Source organism: Microcebus murinus, chromosome 9 (assembly GCF_040939455.1).
Source record: "Microcebus murinus isolate Inina chromosome 9, M.murinus_Inina_mat1.0, whole genome shotgun sequence".
NCBI classification, from domain to species: domain Eukaryota; kingdom Metazoa; phylum Chordata; class Mammalia; order Primates; family Cheirogaleidae; genus Microcebus; species Microcebus murinus.
The window spans coordinates 5,035,943-5,054,999 of NC_134112.1; the positions used below are offsets into that span (position 1 = coordinate 5,035,943).

Here is a 19,057-nt window from a genome sequence, read left to right on the forward strand (position 1 = left end):
GGGCTCCTGCCCCCTCGTCCCAGTCTCAGCCTCAGCGAGCAGTGTCCTCACAGCTCAGACACTGGACTCGGAGCTCTCTTGGGAAGAGAGGAAACTGCAGGCCTTGTATGAGATTTACTGAAAGAATAATATTAAGGCAATCTGTTGCAACTGTCTTCAGCATTTTATAATTTAACCAGAGGTCTCAGTCCAGGGTCTGTAAAATGTGATTTAGATGTATCTTTTTGAGGCTTTTTTATAGTTTTCTTAAGGGGAAGAGAAGTCTCCCATAGATGATTTGGGTTTTATTATAGGGATGAATGGTTTACTATCAGGTGTTGATTAGAAGGACTTTGGAATATCTATGTTTTGTTTACTTATTTTAATTTTTTTAAATGAACACATAATCATCGGACATACATATGGGGTATGTAGTGATACTGCAATACACGTAATGTATAGTGAACAGACCAGAGTCATTAGCATATTCATCATCTTAGACATTATCATTTCTTTATGTTGGGAACATTGAATATCTCCCTTCTAGCTATTTGAAACTATATAATGTATTATTGGTAACTGTAGTCATTCTTCATTGCTGTAGAACACTAAAACTTAAGCATCCCTTATTTTTCAGATAAAGTTCTAGCCATTTTCCCAGCAACTATAGAATCGAATTGTAGGCAGCAGAGACACATCCGGTTTGCCTGTCCTTCCTGGTGACCTTTCGCAGTCTCCTGTGAAGACAGTGCTTCTGGGGCAGTGGGGTGGAGTTGATAACGTGGTGTTACCGTAATTACCCCTTTTTGACTTAATTGATTCCATCTCTTAATTTGTGTTTCTTTGTTAATAGTTTAAATGTATAAAGATCTATCCCTTGGAAGATAACCCAAGGGCATTAGTAATTTTTAATAATTTGTATATTTCAAGTAGCAAGGATTATCCAAAGTAATGATACCACAAGTGAGGAAATAAAACTTTAATGAATGTAGAAAAATATGCTAGGAAAAATAAGTTGCTTCTCTAAAATTGAGTATCCCAATTTTAGATCTATATTTAAGTAGTCCAAATTATAAATTTAAAATTATAGTGGACCCCTTGAATTGCATGGGGCTCCACTTATATGTGGATTTCTTTCAATAAATATATTTGATGATTTTTTTTTTGTAAATTTGTGATAATTTAACACATTAACTGCCCTGTGAGTTAGATTTAGTTCGCGCTAGTTTTGAAGCCCAGGGTCATGTGAAGCACGTATCTCACATTTCTTCACCTTGGGAGCTGCATGTATTATTTTCAAGTTGCATATAACTCATGCACAGAAAATAGTAAAAAAATAAATTTTTCATTAAATTAGAAAGGGTCATTTTGTTTTAGAAGTTTTTATTCTGTTTTTATAATAAAACACTATAACCTCAAGGAAAAATTTTTTTTCTAGTATGGCAGTCAATGTGTTAAAAAAAACTTGCAGACAGTGTAGTCTAGATATACCAAAAACATTAATTTATGATGAATACGTAAAATATATGTAAGATACTAGTGCATTTTATCATTTACTGCCATAAAATACATACAAATCTATTATAAAAAAGTTAAAATTTATCAAAACTTAAATACACAAGCAGATTGCACAGAACGCCATTTGCGGTTGAGAGAAATGTAAGCAAATGCAAAGATGCGATATTAATTCATAGCTGCATAAAATTAACTGTAGTAATACTGTAGTCCTGTAATAATTTCATAGACACCTCCTATTGCTGTGAGCTCAAATGTTGCAAGTATCCTCTTAAAATTCCCTGTGATGCTAATCGTCTCCAAGTGAGCTGTTTCTCTCTCCTGTAAATTGCGTATTGCAGTAAAAAGTGATCTCTTGTGATTTTCAAATATTTTTCGTCATGTTTTGTGCCATACCGTAAACCTTGAATAACACCACGGGACCCATATGAGTGATACTAGTGTTGCTGCCAGGTGCTCCAAAGAAGTTATTAAAGTCGTGACATCACAAGAAAAAGTTAATTTGCTTGATCAGTGCTGTAGATTGAATGGCTGCTCTCTGTTTCAGACAGACGCTACATCTTGCAAACAGACAACGTAAACTTATATCAACACAGAGTACAATTCTGTCAATGAATTTTCCTTATGATTTTCTCAATAATGTTTTCTTTTCTCTACCTTTATTGTAAGAATACAGTGTATTACACATATAACATACAAAGTATGTGTTAATCGACTGTTTATGTCATCAGTAAGGCTCCCCATCAACAGTAGGCTGTTAATAAAGTTTTGGGGAGACAAAAATCATATGTGGATTTTTTAGTGTGTGGGGAGTGGGGGAGGGGAAGCAGACCCCTGAGCTGTTCAAGGGTCAACTGCCTCATGGTTTTTCTTCTTTCCCCACACTCCCCTCGCCCACATCCCAGGGCACATAAAGGCAGGTTGAGACCACCCGACCTCAAGAGCATCCCACACTGCTCTCTCCCACCCTTCTTGTCTGGCTTACTGCCCGAGGCGGTTGCTGCGGCCCCTTTCCTTGTCCCCGAGGTCCTGTGTTGGTGGTGTTGCAGCACCTGTGTCCCAATCTGCGCACTTGGGGCAATTGCTCTCACCTGCTGCGAGGAAGGGTCTGGGCTGCAGTGCTGGCATGGGGGTGTGCCCGCCCGTTCATCGTGCAGGCGTGCCTGCTCGCCGGTGACGGGCAGGGGAGGGCTGCATGTGCGTCGCCTCCATCACCTCTGCCTCTTTGATCGGGACTGGAAGGCTGGTGGTGTTTTCCTCTGGGGGTGACTCAGCATGGAGGGGTTTGAGGACACTGCCTGTGTGAGCCTAGACGATTTTCTGTGGTTACCTTTGCTCAGGTTTCCTCTTGGTCCTGTCCAGTGGTGCATGTCTCAGATGGGTTGGGGTACTCCTCAGGAGCCTCCAGGGTTGGCCTGCCAGTCCTGCCCTGCGTCCCCATGCCTGCGTGCGAACCGCGGCGACAGTGAAGACCCGTCTCTCAGACGCCGGTGGTGAGGATACCTAGAGAATGAAATTTCTTTCTATTAATAGTATCAGCCTCTCCTGGTCCACATGAACCGAATCTTGTTGGGGGTTGTGTATCTTAGTTCAGGGCTTGGGCCCTGGGTTTGGGAGAGCAGAGCTCGTGTACTGACCACACAGCTGTCCAGCAGGGAGGGACCACTGGCAGGTCACCTGAATTCTGTGTCCTCAGCTGTTCTGTGGGGGTGATGACAGTGTCTCCACACAGGACCGTTGAGGGTCACTCTCCGCACGAGTGACCATGGAGAAGACGTGGAGTGTGGCCATCTTCGGTGGCGCTCTTGGTGGAGCTGTGCTCTGACCCTCCACTGGCATTCCAAAGCCTGTGAGAGACTCAAAATCGAGTGTTGATGTGAAAATCTGCTCTTTTCTGTCAGGAGGCTGACCAGACCACTTAGGTGGAAGGGACTGTTGATGCTTAAATGGAATATGCCAACAAGTCCTTTTCAGACTGCTGAGATTATAAAATCAAAGGTCATTCTCATACATGTGGTCAAATATAGACCCTTGTACCTATGAACATGCAGTTGGAAGCAATGAGGTCATTCTTTGCTGCATGCAATTAACATAGCTGTTTACTCTGTGTCACCTCTCCCTCCTTCCATCAATGCACTGGGGAAGAAAAGCGGAAATCGGTGTTTTGAAAGGGATTCTTCGTTAGCATTTAAACAAAAAAGAGAGATTTCTAAAAGACAGAAAGCACACTTGGTGTAGCTTCCATTTAGGAATCTAGCACTTAGGATTCAGTTATGGCATTTTGAACAACTGATTATATTTTTTTACTTCAAACAGTTTAGTATTAGTAGGTTTCCCCTTCCCAGCCCCGAGAAAGTGAGATGTGATTCTTTCAAACTTTGTCATATTTTTCTCCCACTATTTTCTCCCCTGCAAACATCATAAAAAGGAACAATAATTTACAGAAAAGAGACCAGAGCAGAGCTTCTCAGCTTTGGAAACACCTGAGTGATTTAAAACAATGCACCCCCGCCCCATCCCAAGACTTGTTTGCATTGGCCTGGGCTGCAGCCTGGGCTCCTGCGGTTGCGGACACTCCCCAGTGGTCTGACGTGCAGTGCCGCCGCTGGGGCGAGGCCAGTGTGGTTCTCAGACTCGGGTACTGCAGAAGCACCTGAGGGCTCGCGGAAACACGTGCGCCACGTCCTCCCTGTCCTCTGAGTTTATGATTGAGTAGGTCAGGGTCTGGGCGCCAGAATCTGCATGTTAACAAGCTCCCAGGTGATGCCTACATGGTTTGTCCAGGGACCATCATTTGAAAAGCACAGGGACCGTAGGGTTGCGGTTCACAGCACCGATTTCTGGACTAAGCGCCGTCTTGTCCGCCAAGTCCTGTTACCAGCCCTGGGGCCTGCGTCTCGGCAGTCACTTTGCTGTTGTGAACAGCAGGAACAATGACAGTGGGTGCTGCGTGTGTGTTTACACGTAGACAAATACAGAGAAAGCATGTAGCCAAGTTCCTGCCGTAAACATGTACCTGGGAATCTTTTGTTATTCCTGACAAATTATAGTAATTGATTAATAAGAACATTCAAGTCCATGATTTCTTTATGTTGGGAAGTAGCTGGAGGTTGAGTTTCACTTAATTTCATCTTCAGTGTTTATATTTTAAGAATTTTTAGTTTATTCTGATTTAGGTTTATATTAATAAAAATAAAAGTTTTATTGAAGTTTACGAAGTTATTTTTTTACTAGTGTCCGTAAAATTACAATATGATTAAAAATCATACTTCATTTTTTTGGTTAAAATTTTGTATGTTTTTCTTGATTATGTTTTTAAGATTTTTTTTATTTTTCTTTTTTGGATTTTAATAAATTTTGTTATGCTTTGCTTTCTGACTTGCTATTAACTATATTTCCTTCCTTCAGGTTTAAGATGGACTCGCATTATTTATTTAATTTCTTTTTTCTTTTATAAAGATGCAAGTGTCATGGTGTTAGTTTTTCTCCTCTTCTCTTGCATCATTTTCTTTTCTTGACACATGATGGTGTACATTGTCCTAATTGTCTGGAGACTATTATTGTATCTTTATTTACTTCTTGGACTAGTTATTTAGGCCAGAGCTTGTTTTTAATTTTCAAGTGGCTGCAGTTTCTTTTTCTAATGCATATGTTATTAATTTCTAGTTTTCTTGTATTTGGCTGTAGCACGGAGCCCCTTGGCACATTGCGCCTAGCGCCCCGCCCTGCCTCAGCGCTTGGACGTTTGGAGCCTGCCTGCCGCTTCGTGCAGGCTGGGAGGAGGTGGCCTGTTGCAGGTTTTTGCTTGGGGCCACATGCTTTATCTCCAAAGATCTTTGCATTTTTGCAAAATGCATTTCTGTTCTTTGTGGTTTACTATTTCTTAAAACTAATTTTGCATCTGTTTGTACATATTTGCAAATGGCACTTTTTCATAAATATCTGTTCATTCTGTCCCATTATTCCAATTTCATTCTTTCGTTGCCCCATATGATGAACCAAAATCTCTAATAACTATTAATAGTTTTTCTGGGTTTCTCCTTAAGAGTCTTATAGATTTTGTTTGTTTTTAATGTAAACTTTTTATTGAAGTGTAACATCCATTCTTACAATTTTTGATTCATGTATTTTGATGCTTTGCTGTTTGTAGGATAAAGACCTAATCCTGGTTTTGTTAATTATCAGTTATGTTTTTAGTCAATGTATTATGGTTTTAAAATTTGGATTATTGTTTCTTTGCCTTAAATGACACTTTGCCATCATTGCTATCATGGAGGTCATTTTGTTTGCGTTTGGTTTTAATATCTTTGCCCATTCTGTCTCTGTCTCTTTTCTAGCTCCCTTTTTAAAGCTTTTCTATTCTAATTTGCCATAGGTATTTTTTTTTTAAATTAGAACACTTTGGATATTATTTTGAAAAGTAGAGAATTTGATGATTGACATTTATTGCTACATGTCTTCTGTCATAAATTATGTTTTGAATGTTTCTTCATCGATCTGTTCAATATTTTCCCTTTGATATTTAAAGTATTAGTTTCTTTTCATCTTTTTATTATGATTTAGAATGCAAATATTCTGTTTTTAATTTTACACGTGATGATCTTAATATATCACGAACATTGGTCAGTTATATTTTTCTTAGTAAAGAGTAGAATCCACATACTTATGGAAGGTTTAGCTTTTGTTTTTAATCCTGCAGTGATTTATTTTAGTACTTGAAACTTCTCTTTTTAATTTTAAATTAAATTTTATTACTTAACCTGCCCATCAACAATTATACTCTTTAGTCTTTAGCAAAAAACTACTAAGCTACTCTTTAGTAGTTAGCAAATCCTTCTTGAGTCCCTGTTACTATGTACCCTTCTGAGTACAGCAGGGAACAAAACCGATTTCTTGAGCAAAATGAGATTTGTGCCTATCTAAGGAGGGGATGGAAATGGTAAGGCCAGTAGACTGGTGTCTCGATGCACTGGATAGTGGCTTGGGTGTGAAGAGGGCAGTCCATAGGGCGTATGGCCAAGGAGAGGGTTCCTCCAAGGAAAGTTGGTAACTCTGATGCTAACCACAAGCCCCAAACACAACTGTGACCCTATTTTCAAACTGTGGGTTTCATCCTGTTATTATATCTTGGAATCAAGTGAGTAGGCCATGAACAACATTTTTTAATAAATAGAACAGAAGAGGAAATATTAGAGTGGATTGTGCAGATTCTTAGCTTGCACTTAGCACATTGCCACATGAGATGAACAGGGTGAATGTGGATTGATCATAAACATATTTGGTCATCTGCTTGCTGGCATTGCATTTGATTTTTCTAGTGTAAAATGCCAATTTGATCATCAGCCATGTTCAGGAAGTATGAGTTAGCTCTAACTCTGTTCTTTTCCAAGATTGAATCTATATGAATTTTAGGGTGGCCTTTTCTATTTCTGCAAACATTGCCAGTTGGTTTTGATAGGGACTGCATTGAATTTGTAGATCGCTTTAGGTAGTTTCCCTCTTAACAACCTTAAGTCCTCCAACCCAGGAACACAGCATGTCTTTCCATTTGTGTGTGTCTTTCTGGTATTCTTTAGCAACATTTTATAGTGTCCAGTGTGCAAGTCTTTCACGTCTTTGGTTAAATTTATTCTTAACTTTTTTATTATGCTTGATGGTATTATAAATGAAATTGTTTTCTTAATTGTTTATTGGGTTATTCTTTATTAATATAAGCAATTGATTTTTGGATGTTGATTTTGTATTCTATACCTTTGCTGAACTTATTTCTTAGCTCTAATAATTGTTTTAATTGTAAGCATGGAATTGTTAGGGTTTTCTACACATAAGATTGTATCATTTGTGAACAGAGATAATTTTAGTTCTGTCTTCCTAATTTGGATGCCTTTTATTTCTTGTCTGAATGCTCTAGCTAGAACTTTTAACACTATGTTGAATAGAGGTGGCAAAAGTGGATAGCTTGTTTTGTTCCTGATCTTCTGGGGAAAACGTTTCATCCAGGGGTCCTCAAACTTTTTAAACAGGGGGCAGTTCACTGTCCCTCAGACCGTTGGAGGGTGCGCACTGTGGGCCCAGGACAAGTCGGCTGCTAAGCAGGACAAGCAGTGGTGGCAAAAACACCTGGAGGGCCGGATAAATGTGCTAGGTGGCTGCGTTTGGCCCGTGGGCCGTAGTTTTTGGACGCCTGGTTTCATCTTTCACCATTGAGTGTGATGTTAACTATGGTTTACTTGTCCCAAGGGAAACTCCTCAACTGAGTTTATGGGATGTGTATTTTCCTGGCTAAGAAGCAATCTCATTTGGCAAATACTTTCAAAGGTGATATTTAGGTAGTAAAATTGACATATTTAAATGATATTTTTGACAGTCGTAATACAGATTAAGTTTGAAACTTCAAGGGGAATATAAGAATGTATTTCTATATGTTGAGCACATCCAAGAATTCTAGATGATGTACAAGTTAGAGCCAGCAAGTGTGCACAAGTAGGAGTTTGCTACAGTCTTTAAGCTAAATTCTTTTTCCCCAGGAAATGTTTTTGCTCGTAAGGCCTTCTGTGGGTTGGAAGACGCCTCCCTGAAGGGTCATCTCCTTTACTTACAGTCAAGTGGTTGTAGATGTTAACCATGTCTACAGAATATTTTCACACCAACACCCAGGCAGGTGTTTTATTAATTGCCTGGGTACTGAAGGCTGGACAGTGGATGCATACGACAGCTAACCCAGGGACCACGAGCCAGAGAAGGCTGGTGTCTTTGGGGCTTCTGGTCTGGGCTGAGGCTGGAGGGTGGATGCAGCCACAGCCCTCATCCAGTAGGTAGGGACAGGTGGGTCCGATGATGGTGCTCTCTCTCCCACCATCGTGCTGGCGCCTGCCTTTGCTTATCAGCCAGGTCCTTTCACCCCAGTGGGCTATTCTGGGGCCATTCTTTTATTCTTGTACTGGTAATTTGAAGGACCTAAGAGAAACACTTGCAGGAAACATGGTTGGTAGTAAATTTTACAAATTTAGGATGCTTCTGATTGATTTAGCTGTGATGGGGATTTAGGAGTGTTTTATATTTTGGGCCTGTGTTACTTTGCTAGGGCTCCTGTAACAAAGGACCACAGACCGGGCGGCTTAAACAGTAGAAATTTATTCTCTTGTAGTTCTAGAGGCTGGAAGTCCAGGATCAGGGTGCAGGTAGGGTTGCTTTCTCCTGAGGCCTGTCTTCTTGGCGAGTGGTGGCGGTCATCTTGCCATGTCCTCGCATGTTTTTTCCTCTGTACGCATCTGTGTCCTAATCTCTTCCTGAAAGGACACCAGTCATGTTGGAGTAGAGCCACCCTAGTGACCTCATTTTAACTTAATTACTTGTTTGAAGACCTTCTTTCCAAATGCAGTCACATTCTGAGGTATCAGGGGTTAGGACTGCAACTTATGAATTTTAGGGGGACATAGTTCATCCTACAACAGGATTTTACCTTGATTTTTTTTTTTTTTTTTGCTATTTTGATTGGTATAATTCATATCTCTAATTATGGATCTTTGAAAGGCCATCTGTGTGGTCACCAGGGTCTGTGGGGCAGAAAGCCACCCCAGGGGTGAGAGTGTCACCAGACCCACTGAACTTAGCTCACACCAAAGTTGTGTGGTACCAGGGCCTGTGGCCTGCAGGGGAGAGTGCTGAATCCACATGTCAGGGCTGATGTCACTGAAAACTGTGGTTTGTTCTTGGCTGTGACTAGTAGAGCCAGCATTCACTCAAGTGACAGTCCCTGGCCCTGGCAACGCACACACCTCCCTTTAGAACTTCTTTGAAATTTGCCTAAATTCATATTTCCCATACTATGATAAAGTCTTAACGGTGTTAATAGATGTTATAGAAGAAAAAAGGGTCCAGTGGTTCGGGGGAAATGCTGAGAATGTGTGAGTCCAGTTTAGTGGGTCGGATGTCACTGTCACCCCTTGGAGTGCCCTGCTAGCCCCAGACTCTGGTCACCGCAGAGGTGACCTCTCAAGGTTCTGTCCTTGGTGATAGTCTCCACATGTTTAGCAGAAAGCTGGTGCCTGAGCAGGCATCCAACCAAACTGACAGCCCGTGTCCAGGAGTCCCCCACCGGGCGTGTCGCACTTGCAGGAGTGCTAAGCAGTGGGTTTCCTCTGCCTGCCTTCTCACAGCCTGTCTTTATTCCAGGTGCCGCCGAGCAGTAGATGTAATTTGAAGAAGGCAGAGGACCCCATGGCTTCAGCCGGCTGCCCCGATTCCCTTTTGCACCATCCGTACTACCAGGTATGGGTGGGCACGGACCTCTGCTCTGGCCAGAGGTGCCGGTTGAGGGCCGGAGCATAGTGGTGGCCAGCGGCCACGCACCTTTCCCCTTACTAGCAGGTCACAGGGAAACGCTGGCACAGTCTCATGGTGTAGAGGACTGTGACACTTTCTGCCTTGGTCTTCCTGGCTTTTCTTTGCTTTGTAAGATAGCATCCTCGTATTCCCATTTGACCGCAGCATCCTGTTCCGAAAGAGTCTGTCGTCAACCAGCTTGCCCGCGGATCCCGGGACTAGATGTGTGGAACACAGCAGCGCAGTGTTTGCGCCTCCCGTCCTCACACTCCTGTCCTCACACTCCTGGTGGCATGTTGGAGTGGTGGTGGCTATCAGGGTGCTCATCGGGACACAGGGCTTACAGGGTGAGCAAGCGGGAACGAAGAAGGGTGGTAGATGGAGTCCTCTACACAGATGGGCTCCCCTTTTCTCCAAGAGCCCCAGCAGGGGTTTTGTTGGAGAACAAGTTCATTTCTGTTCCTTCGGTTCTCCAGCTCTTTTTGGGCTTCTGGAAAAGTTCTGTTTGCAAGTCTCCTCATCTTTCAAAACAGGTTTCATTTTGGACTTTTACTTTGAAGGGGTGGTCCTGGGTTCCTTAGATTTGGTTGGTGAATCTTGGTTCCTCCTTTCAACACTTTTGTCACTGGGATTGGCTGTACCCTCCCCAGAGTCCTGCCTAGGCTCTGCCCTTGCTCAGGTTTCTGTACTTCTTTGAACTTGTTATTTTTCTCTCTTAGTCTGTGAAGTCTCTTTTTAGGTAAGTAATGAGAATCTGTGTATAGCATTAGAGCTGCAAAGAGATGTCTTTGTAATTTTTTCCTTTTTTCCTTTTTTTTTTTTTTTTTTTTTTGTATCAAAGTAAAGCAAACCTTCTAAGAAAGGCTGAAGATTAGGAATTCCATTCATTCTAATCATTGAATTTGATACAAAGCCAAAATTGGTTATAAGCCAGAAAAGAGTGTCGAAACCTTAGTGTGCGAGTTTTGGCGGTGCCTGCTGGGCCTGTCGCGTGTGACCTCTAGTGGAGGCACCCCCTGCCTCGCGTGTGGTGGCTCTCTTGTTCCTACAGAGCTTTGGTGGCCTCACCCCATTGATTAAAGCTCTGTGTGTCCCTGCGGGCCATGGGTCCAGTTCTCCTGCGGCCAGTTAGCTACGGCTAGTGGTCCGCCTCAGACTGCACCCCTCACCCCGCCTGCTGCCTGGCCCTTCACACCCTTAGCCCCGTGAGGGTGGGGTCAGTGAACTCAAAGGACAGCATCCCCAGGAGCATGACCCTCCGGCAGTCATTTTAGTAGTGTCATCCCCAGCTGAGTACGGAATTGGCTTTCAGGGCCAAATAATGGTGCAGGGAGGGCTCACAGCACGGAGCCGCTTGGCTTCCCCACCGCCCACTGGCATTTCCGATTTCCTGCTGGTACATACAGAGATGGCAGGAGCCCAACTCGCGTCAATGCCTTACTTTATGGGCTTGTTAGGTGTTTGTAGCCGGGAAGCCTTGAGGGAAGGGTGGGCATTCCCTGGGACACACTGCCATCCTTTGAGGAAGTGCTCAGTGGTGTTGAAGGCACTGTCTACTCTTCTAAAAATCCAGCAGCAAGACTTGGCAGCATGGATCGATCCCCTGTTCCTGGAAAATTAGATGACAGTTCCAGAATTTCTCAGAAAACGGGATGATTTACAATGGGTTCCAGTCTTGAGCAATCTGCAATTATAGTAATTAGATAAATCTCCAGGGTTTTATAGAGAAAATTTCTTCTTAAAATCTTCAACATACAAATAATTTTCTAATTCTAGCTGTTCCCACATAGCTGTGGCTTGGATTAGATGGTTTGTCAATGAGTCACTGATACGTGGTTTTTTTGACGTACGTAGAAGCATGGAATTGTTGTCACACGTAATCATCTTGCCTTCAGCAGCAGGCATGGAGGCAGCAACCTGAGCGGGGGTCACGGGTCTGGCAAGGTAGGAAATGATCCACTTCGCTTTTGAGACTTCTTCCTTTAAAATGTGCTACTTCATAGTTCTGCGATCTTGGAGTAATCATGCAACTTTCCTGTGCCTCAGTTTCCCTGTTGGTTAAAAAGAGGGTTAATGACGTGTCAGGGTTGCAGGGATGAGAGGAATGTGTGGAAGTTTCCCAGCACCTGTTAGGCCACATTTTTAGAAGCCTGGGCAAGGGTTGTAACCCTAAATTCCTTAGATGTTGACCGAGTGCCAGCTAGGTGCCCCACACAGTTTTGGGCCCAGGAAACCAGCTTTGAGCTCGGCAGACAAATCTCTGGGACTGCTGGATCCTAGCACAGGAGACAGACAGGAAATGAGGTATTTGTGAGTAATGATGATGATTCTGAAGCAAATAAAACAGGACAACAGGAGAAGGGCGGGTGGGCTGCCTGGGCCAGAGAGGAGGGCGGCCTCCCCAGGGAGGAGGACCCTCGGGGCACAGCTCAGCCACCGGAGAGGAGTGTGAAGCCAGGAGGATGGTGGTGGGCTTGACCAATGGGGCAGGAAGTCAGAGTTTATTCAACCAGGAATGAGAGCGCTTGGGAGTGTGGTTCTATTAACAGAGGCCTATAGGTCATAGTCTGCAACTTTAAAATCCAGAAAGCTCTCTGCTGAGAAGTGAAAAAATTGCTCGTGTCACGGTAGAGTCTGACTAGGCCCGTCCAGAACTCCACCGTCCACACGCTCTGCCTCAGAAGCACGATGGGGATTCCAGGGCTCCCTTGGGACCCTGCACATGTGTCTGTGCTCTTCTGTGTGATCGTTCTCATGTCCAAAAAATTCTTAGTTCTCAACCACATCTAGTCTCCAGGGTTTTGAAGAAGGGATTATACACGTATGACAAGAGTTATGGTAAATAAAAGCATTTATTATCTTCGGAAAAATGCAAAATAGAAAATAAGGTAGGTTTGGCTACACGACGAGTGTTGAACTGAGCTTTAGAAATGAAACATTTGAATGTAAATTTTATATAGGTTATTAAGTTTATTGCTGAATTTCCAAAAGTAATATTTTCATTTTCATAATTTCATGATTTATGAATTATAAACATACATACTCGTATTAGAAATGAGCCACCTTAGAAACTCTCCTTGCAGCCCTGCCCTCCATAGCCTCAGCTTGTCGGTGGAGATATAAACAGCATTAATGCTCATAAATTTCGTCCTAGCCCCAGGTTACCACAGGTTGCTTATTTTGGTTCCATTTCAGTGCTGTGTCCCTGAGTCTTCAAGCAGAGAACTTGTTCTTCTAGCGTAGGGTTGGCAAACTGCAGCCCCTGGGCCAAATCTGGCCCACTGCCTACTTTCACGAATAAAGTTTTATTGGAACACAGCCATGATCATTCATGTACCTACTGTCTGTGGCTGCTTTCAGACCACATCTGCATAGTTGGGTAGTGTTTGGCTCTTTACAGAGAAGTTTGTTGACTCCTATTCTAGAACACCAGTTGCTAGAATGAGCATTATGGATGGAGAGAGGCCAAAGTGGGCCCCCCCATATCAGCTTGTCTCCTCCTCATTTTCTGGGTACAAGACAGCCCTCAGATGAGACTTCGTTTGCTGATCACACACAGCTTTGGATTTTCTGTTGGGTGCCCCAGATTCTTTAACCCTTTGGCAGTGTCTGGAGGAGCCAAAGGATGACATCATCCCTTATAGTCTAGATTTGGGGTCAGTCCCTGGACATGCATTCCACTCCCAAAGTCTGTCACTTCTATTACTTTTTTTTTTTTAGCCAAAGTGATTCTATAGCTTTTCCTTTTTTAATACTGCGCACCCTACTTTGGCAAAAGGACATTTTATTGGACCACATTTTCCTCAAGAAATTTGTTGATAGTAACTGCCACCTTCATATTTGAGGTGGGAGGTTACAGAGGTCATCTGAAATATTCCTTATTGTTATTTTGACTTTTCCAGTTGCTAGGACATTTACCTAGAATAGTTTTCCAGATATTTTAAGATTATGATTCTGAATTTAGTAACAGCTACCATATTGTAGAGATGTTTTGTGAGATAAGACAGGTACTTTGTAAATGTGTTGACCAGGCGTCCTCAAACTATGGCCTGTGGGCCACATGCGAGTGTTTGTACTGGTTTGTTTTTTTACTTCAAAATAAGATATATGCAGTGTGCATAGGAATTTGTTCATAGTTTTTTTTTTAACTATAGTCCAGCCCTCCAACAGTCTGAGGGACAGTGAACCGGCCCCTGGCCCCCTGTTTAAAAAGTTTGAGGACCCTTGTTGACTCTACTGTTCAGCTGCCTGACTGCAGGCACTTTATTTAAATTCTTTCTATATCTGTATTTACAGGTTCATTGTGAGAATTAGAAGTCGTACCGTGTTTCCCCGAAAATAAGACAGGGTCTTATATTTATTTTTCCTCAAGAAGACACCCTACGGCTTATTTTCAGGGAATGTGTTATTTTCCCCTCAAAGCCTCAGCTTGTAGCATGCACAGATGGCCGGGACCTGACGGGGGGAGCCAACCTTGTTGGTGGGGCTGCCCGCACCTTTCCAGTCACCTCTGGGATAGTAGCTGTCAAAATGGGGTAGATGAGAAGGGCTGCTCATCTTCTTTACCGCCCTGCGAGGAAATGAATGCATGGGTTGTGCAGATGCACTGCCTGGCCACGCCCATCACTAGCTCTTATTTTCTGGGTAGGGTTTATATTGTGCAAATGCTTAGCAATCCTGCGGGGCTTATTTTATGGGTAACATAAAGCCCTTGGCATTGTGTTTAGCACATAAAAGACTTTCGTTAAATGTGTGCCATTATTTTGATGAGTAAGCTGAGTTGTGTCTTTTTAAGAGTTTAGAATTATTTTTTAAGAATGTAAAATTTGTAAGTGATGTTTGTGATACCTGTGTAAATTTGAGATTTCAGTCTTTTCAAAATCTTTGAAATAACAGTGGAATATTCACGTAACAGGTTAACTGCCATGTGAGTTATATTTAATTTTCCCTAGTTTGGGGCCCTGTGGCCTCATGAAGCCTATGTCACTCACATGTGTCTTCACCTTGGGAGCCCAGAGAACTATTTTCCAAGTTGCATATAGTTCACGCACAGGAAGCAATAAAAATTAACAAATTTTTCATTAAATTAGAAAGGATTGTTTTGTTTTCAAAGTTTTAATTTTATTTTTGTAATAAAACACTGTGTCCCCAAGGGAAAAAACTTTTTTTCTAGTGTGGCAGTCAGTGTGCTAAAAAATAGATGACATGTGGTTTGGGAAGACATCTCTCACCCATCTAGCAAATTGCTGTCAACTGGCTTTATTTATTGGAATCCTAGGTAGTTAATGCCATGTTAGTAAGTGGTATGTGTTTTTATGCTTTCTGTAACTTATGGAATCAATTGAGGAGCCTATTCTTTAAATGTTTGTCAATGGAAAAGAAGCAAAACTTTGTAAAATAATTTAAAGAGGTTTATTCTGAGCCTAATTTGAGGACGATGGCCCGGAGCCACGCCCAAGAAGCCTGAGCACATGGACCCACTGTGGCGTGGTTACAGTTTAGTTTTATACATTTCAGGGAGACAAGGGTGACAGGTAAAGTCATAAATCAATACGTGGAAAGTGTATGTTGGTTTGGCCCAAAAAGGTGGGACATCTCAAAGAGGGGGACGGTAGGTGGGTTTAAAGACTCTTGGATTTGTAATTGGTTAAAGAAATAAAGCTTTGTCTGAAGGCTTGGAATGTTTTAAGATCAGAGACAAGCCACCTGATATATATCCAGATTCAAGTGATTTGCTCTGTATTTGTTCTGTATAGTGAGACCCTATGGGTTTGTCTTGCATGGCCTTAGGCCTGTCACTGAGTTACAAAGGGTGTCTACAAGAAGGGAGGGAGCATAAGGCATGTCTGACCTCCCTTCTCATGGCCAGCAACTCAGTTTTAGGGCATCTCCTTGGCCAAGAGGAGGTCCATTCAGTCAGCCGGTGCAGGGGAGATTTAAGATTTTATTTTAGTTGACATATATCTAGGTAATTTTGGCTAGTTTGTTCATTCCCTTACCGTTTTGTGGACGGAGTTGGTAGGCACATCGTGGGTGGATATTTAGGTACCAGATGAACAAAATGCCAGCCCTCCCTGCAGAGAGCTGTCAGCTCTGGAGGGAGACCCAGGTGCAGCCTCTGGCTGTGGGTTGGTATAGCCTGGGGTCTGTCAGCAACTTGCAAGCTAGCCACTCAGTGGGAGGAAGGGTTGGCAATGGGGAAAAGATTAGGCACTTTCTGCATACTTGTATTCAGCCCTTTACCAACTCTATGAAGTGGCTACCCTCATGATACCCATTTTATAGATGAGAGAAACGACGCATTTATGATGTGCTAGTCATCATGCCAAAGATTTTATTTGTATTTTCCCTCCTACCAACCCTATGAGACGAGGACCTTCATGTTCTCCACTTTACAGATGAGAATATCAGGGCAGAAGAGGCCATTTCGCCCACTGAGCACCAGAGATGTGTTTGTGTCTGTGAGGTATGTGCATGTTTAATGTCGGTGGCACCGAAGAGAACAAGTTATTGTCCAGATGGTGAAGATCTTCTCCTCAGAGCTACTATAATAAAACATTTAATTTGTATCCTACAATTTTGTGCTTATTGAATTACTTTGATCCTAAAATGCCATATGTCAATTTTAACGACAGCTTTTCAGTCCAAATAAAGAAAAAGATGCTTATGTATAGTCCCCAAATGTGCACTGACGGTGCAGTGTTTGCATTTTTAAAACGTTAACATGGGTGTGTGTGTCTTAGAATCATTGAAAATGACAAATAAGTAAATAGAAACATAAACACGCAAATGAGTTTGCATTCTATTCTGAATGCTTCTCTTTTTAATGCCTAGGTCTTGTCTTCTCAGACAGCATCTTCATCTTAAGTACAGGCTTGAAGTCTTAGATTTCTTCTGAGTAAAATCATACTTTCTATGTCTTATTTTTATTCTGTGTCTGATACTGTGGCAAGCACTCTGCATGTGTTATTTTCTCTATTTTTTTCCCCAAGGAAATCAAGGCTTGCAGATACTGGTTCCTTGCCCAGGGTCATGCAGCTTGTGTGCGTTAAATCACAGATCAGGCTTGTGGGGTGGAGCCCAAAGCCTGTGCCCTGAGCTGCTCTGCCAGCCGTTTGCTCCTTGGCATTATGTGCTTGCCTGGCAGGTGTGTAGTGCCTCTTCAGTTGTAAGGTCTGAAAGTTTATGATGTACCTACAAAGACTAAAACTTACCTGCTGGTGTGTTGTTATTACATTGTCAGGTGGGCAGCAGGTGGATAGCAGGTGGGCAGCAGGTGGACAGGTAGGCAGCAGGTAGGGCGGCAGGCAGGCAGGTGGCAGCAGCAGGCATGACTTCGTGTACAGGTGTAGCTTCTTGCAGGGGTGTTTCCCCGCCACACATGATGGTACCTTGGGTACTCAGAGTTGGAAAGGCATCATGGTATACCTGGTTGGAGCATGAATCCTTGAGTCAACTGTGTTTCCCTTGTTTTATGTCACTGATTACCAGAGGGAAGGGAACTCATTACCCCCAGAGACAGCCTACTTACTTGCCATCAATGAAAATGAGCCTGCCTGTAACATCAAGTGCTCCCTCTGGCCTTCTCGGTAACACGGAGCAAGTCGATTCTCTCGCCCTGTGTATGAAGTTATGTGTCATGTATCACTCGGCCCCCAGCTCCTTGAGGCATCCTTCCTTTGTTGGGATTGGTGGCATCTTCCCCTGTTCCCATCCTCCTGTTTTGCCTACCCCTATTCAAGGCAGATGACCAGAACTGCTCCACACTCCAGGTGGGGCTGACCGCATCAGAGCTGGGATGGCTATCCTGTTCTTCTTTTAGGGCACCATACTCCCATATATCATTTTTGCTCAAGATTGGCCTTTCTGAGGACAGGTGTCTCCCCACATCCCTACCCCTAGGTGACCTGGGCAACCGTGTTTACTTCTAGCCCATGATAAGTCCAGAAATGGAGAAAATGTGGTTAGAAACTTTCATAGCAATTTGAGTGTTGAATTTAATAGTAACAGTGTGGGTGTGTATCTTATCTTTGTCTTGTTTATTTCATTTTCTAGTAATTTGTTTCTGTCCTGCTTAGGAAGCATTTAGAATTGGCAGATTGATAATAGTAACAGCAGGAAAAACTCCTTCCCCACAGGTGGGTTGAGAAGTGCTAGTCTGGACTGTCTCGAGATTTCAGTCGTGCTTGTGGTTTTTCTGTCTGTGGCAACTGGTGTTTGGAACTGAAGTTCAAGCTTTGCCTTTATGGCCCATCATGGCCTTGGCGTGTCCTTCCTGTGTGGTGAGATTTCACAAGGCGCTGTTGGGACTTCCGAGCCCACTGCCTCTGGCCAGTGGAGGGTCGTGTAGGGACAACCTCTACCCACTCCCGCTGTGTCCTCCGCTCTTCCCGAGAGACCAGTGTGACGCCCGCTGTCCTTGTGCAGATCGTCCTTGCCTGGCTGCTCACCACTGCCCTGGGGTGTGGGGGTTGCGGGGTTCCATGTGGGGAGTCCCCCTGTGGCTGTCATTGTGACCCACCTCCCACCTTCCTGTATCTGTTAATCTTGAGCAGGTTTTCTAGTCCCGGCTCAGCTCCACCAAGAGCCAGCACCCTTTGTGGGAGGCCACATGGCCAGTAGGAAGTGAGCCAGACCAGGGGCCAGGCTGGCTTGGGTTCCAGTCCCAGTGCTTCCGCTGGGTGTGTGAGACTTCTAGCACTTAAGCTGGTACTTTTATGAAATGAGAGCCCCAAGGGCTAGATGAGTGGGCCTTAGGAATTCCCACCCGACCCAGGGCACCAGGGACCAGAGCGTGAGACCCTGGCAGGGGCAGTCTGAGCATGGCCTTTGCTGTTGGAATCCAAGGGGCTGGGTCCCTGAAGGTGCCTCCCTCCTCTTCCTTTGCCCCCAAAGTGGTTCATGAGGCAGTGAGGGGCTGGCCGAGGAGTTTCCCCTCATTCCAGACCTCACTTGAAACCCAGCTTAGTTTTGAGATGGGACCAAACTGCATGAGTACATTTCATTTTGTTCTTTGGGCAATGAGGAAATGACTGTCACTTTCTTAGTGATTGTTCATTCTGGGAAAACAAAAGTGTTTAAAACGCAGCCTGGGCTTAAAGAAAGTGTAAGGATAGTAGAGGGAAGAAGAAGGTTCACTACCCCACTGAGCAGTGTGGTTGGGCTTGGAGCCCAGAGTCTCCAGCAGGCCCTGCTGTTTCATGACAGCTGGTGGGACAGACTCGACCTTCCGCCTGAG

General features: G+C 43.5%; 1 protein-coding gene across 10 annotated transcripts in view; it reads left to right on the forward strand.

Annotated features, from left to right (window-relative positions):
* The window catches only part of GRB10 (growth factor receptor bound protein 10), a 171,337-nt gene that overhangs the window by 44,660 nt on the left and 107,620 nt on the right, over positions 1 to 19,057 (forward strand). For 8 of the 10 annotated variants that reach the window (XM_076006245.1, XM_020289936.2, XM_076006246.1 and 5 more), the window contains one exon: positions 9,670 to 9,765. The exons of the other annotated variants lie outside the window; for them this stretch is intronic. In XM_076006245.1, coding sequence (XP_075862360.1) covers positions 9,715 to 9,765 — 51 coding nt within the window. In that variant the 5' untranslated portion in view covers positions 9,670 to 9,714. Of the gene's footprint in view, positions 1 to 9,669; positions 9,766 to 19,057 lie in introns of those variants that run through there. 10 annotated transcript variants of the gene reach the window in all.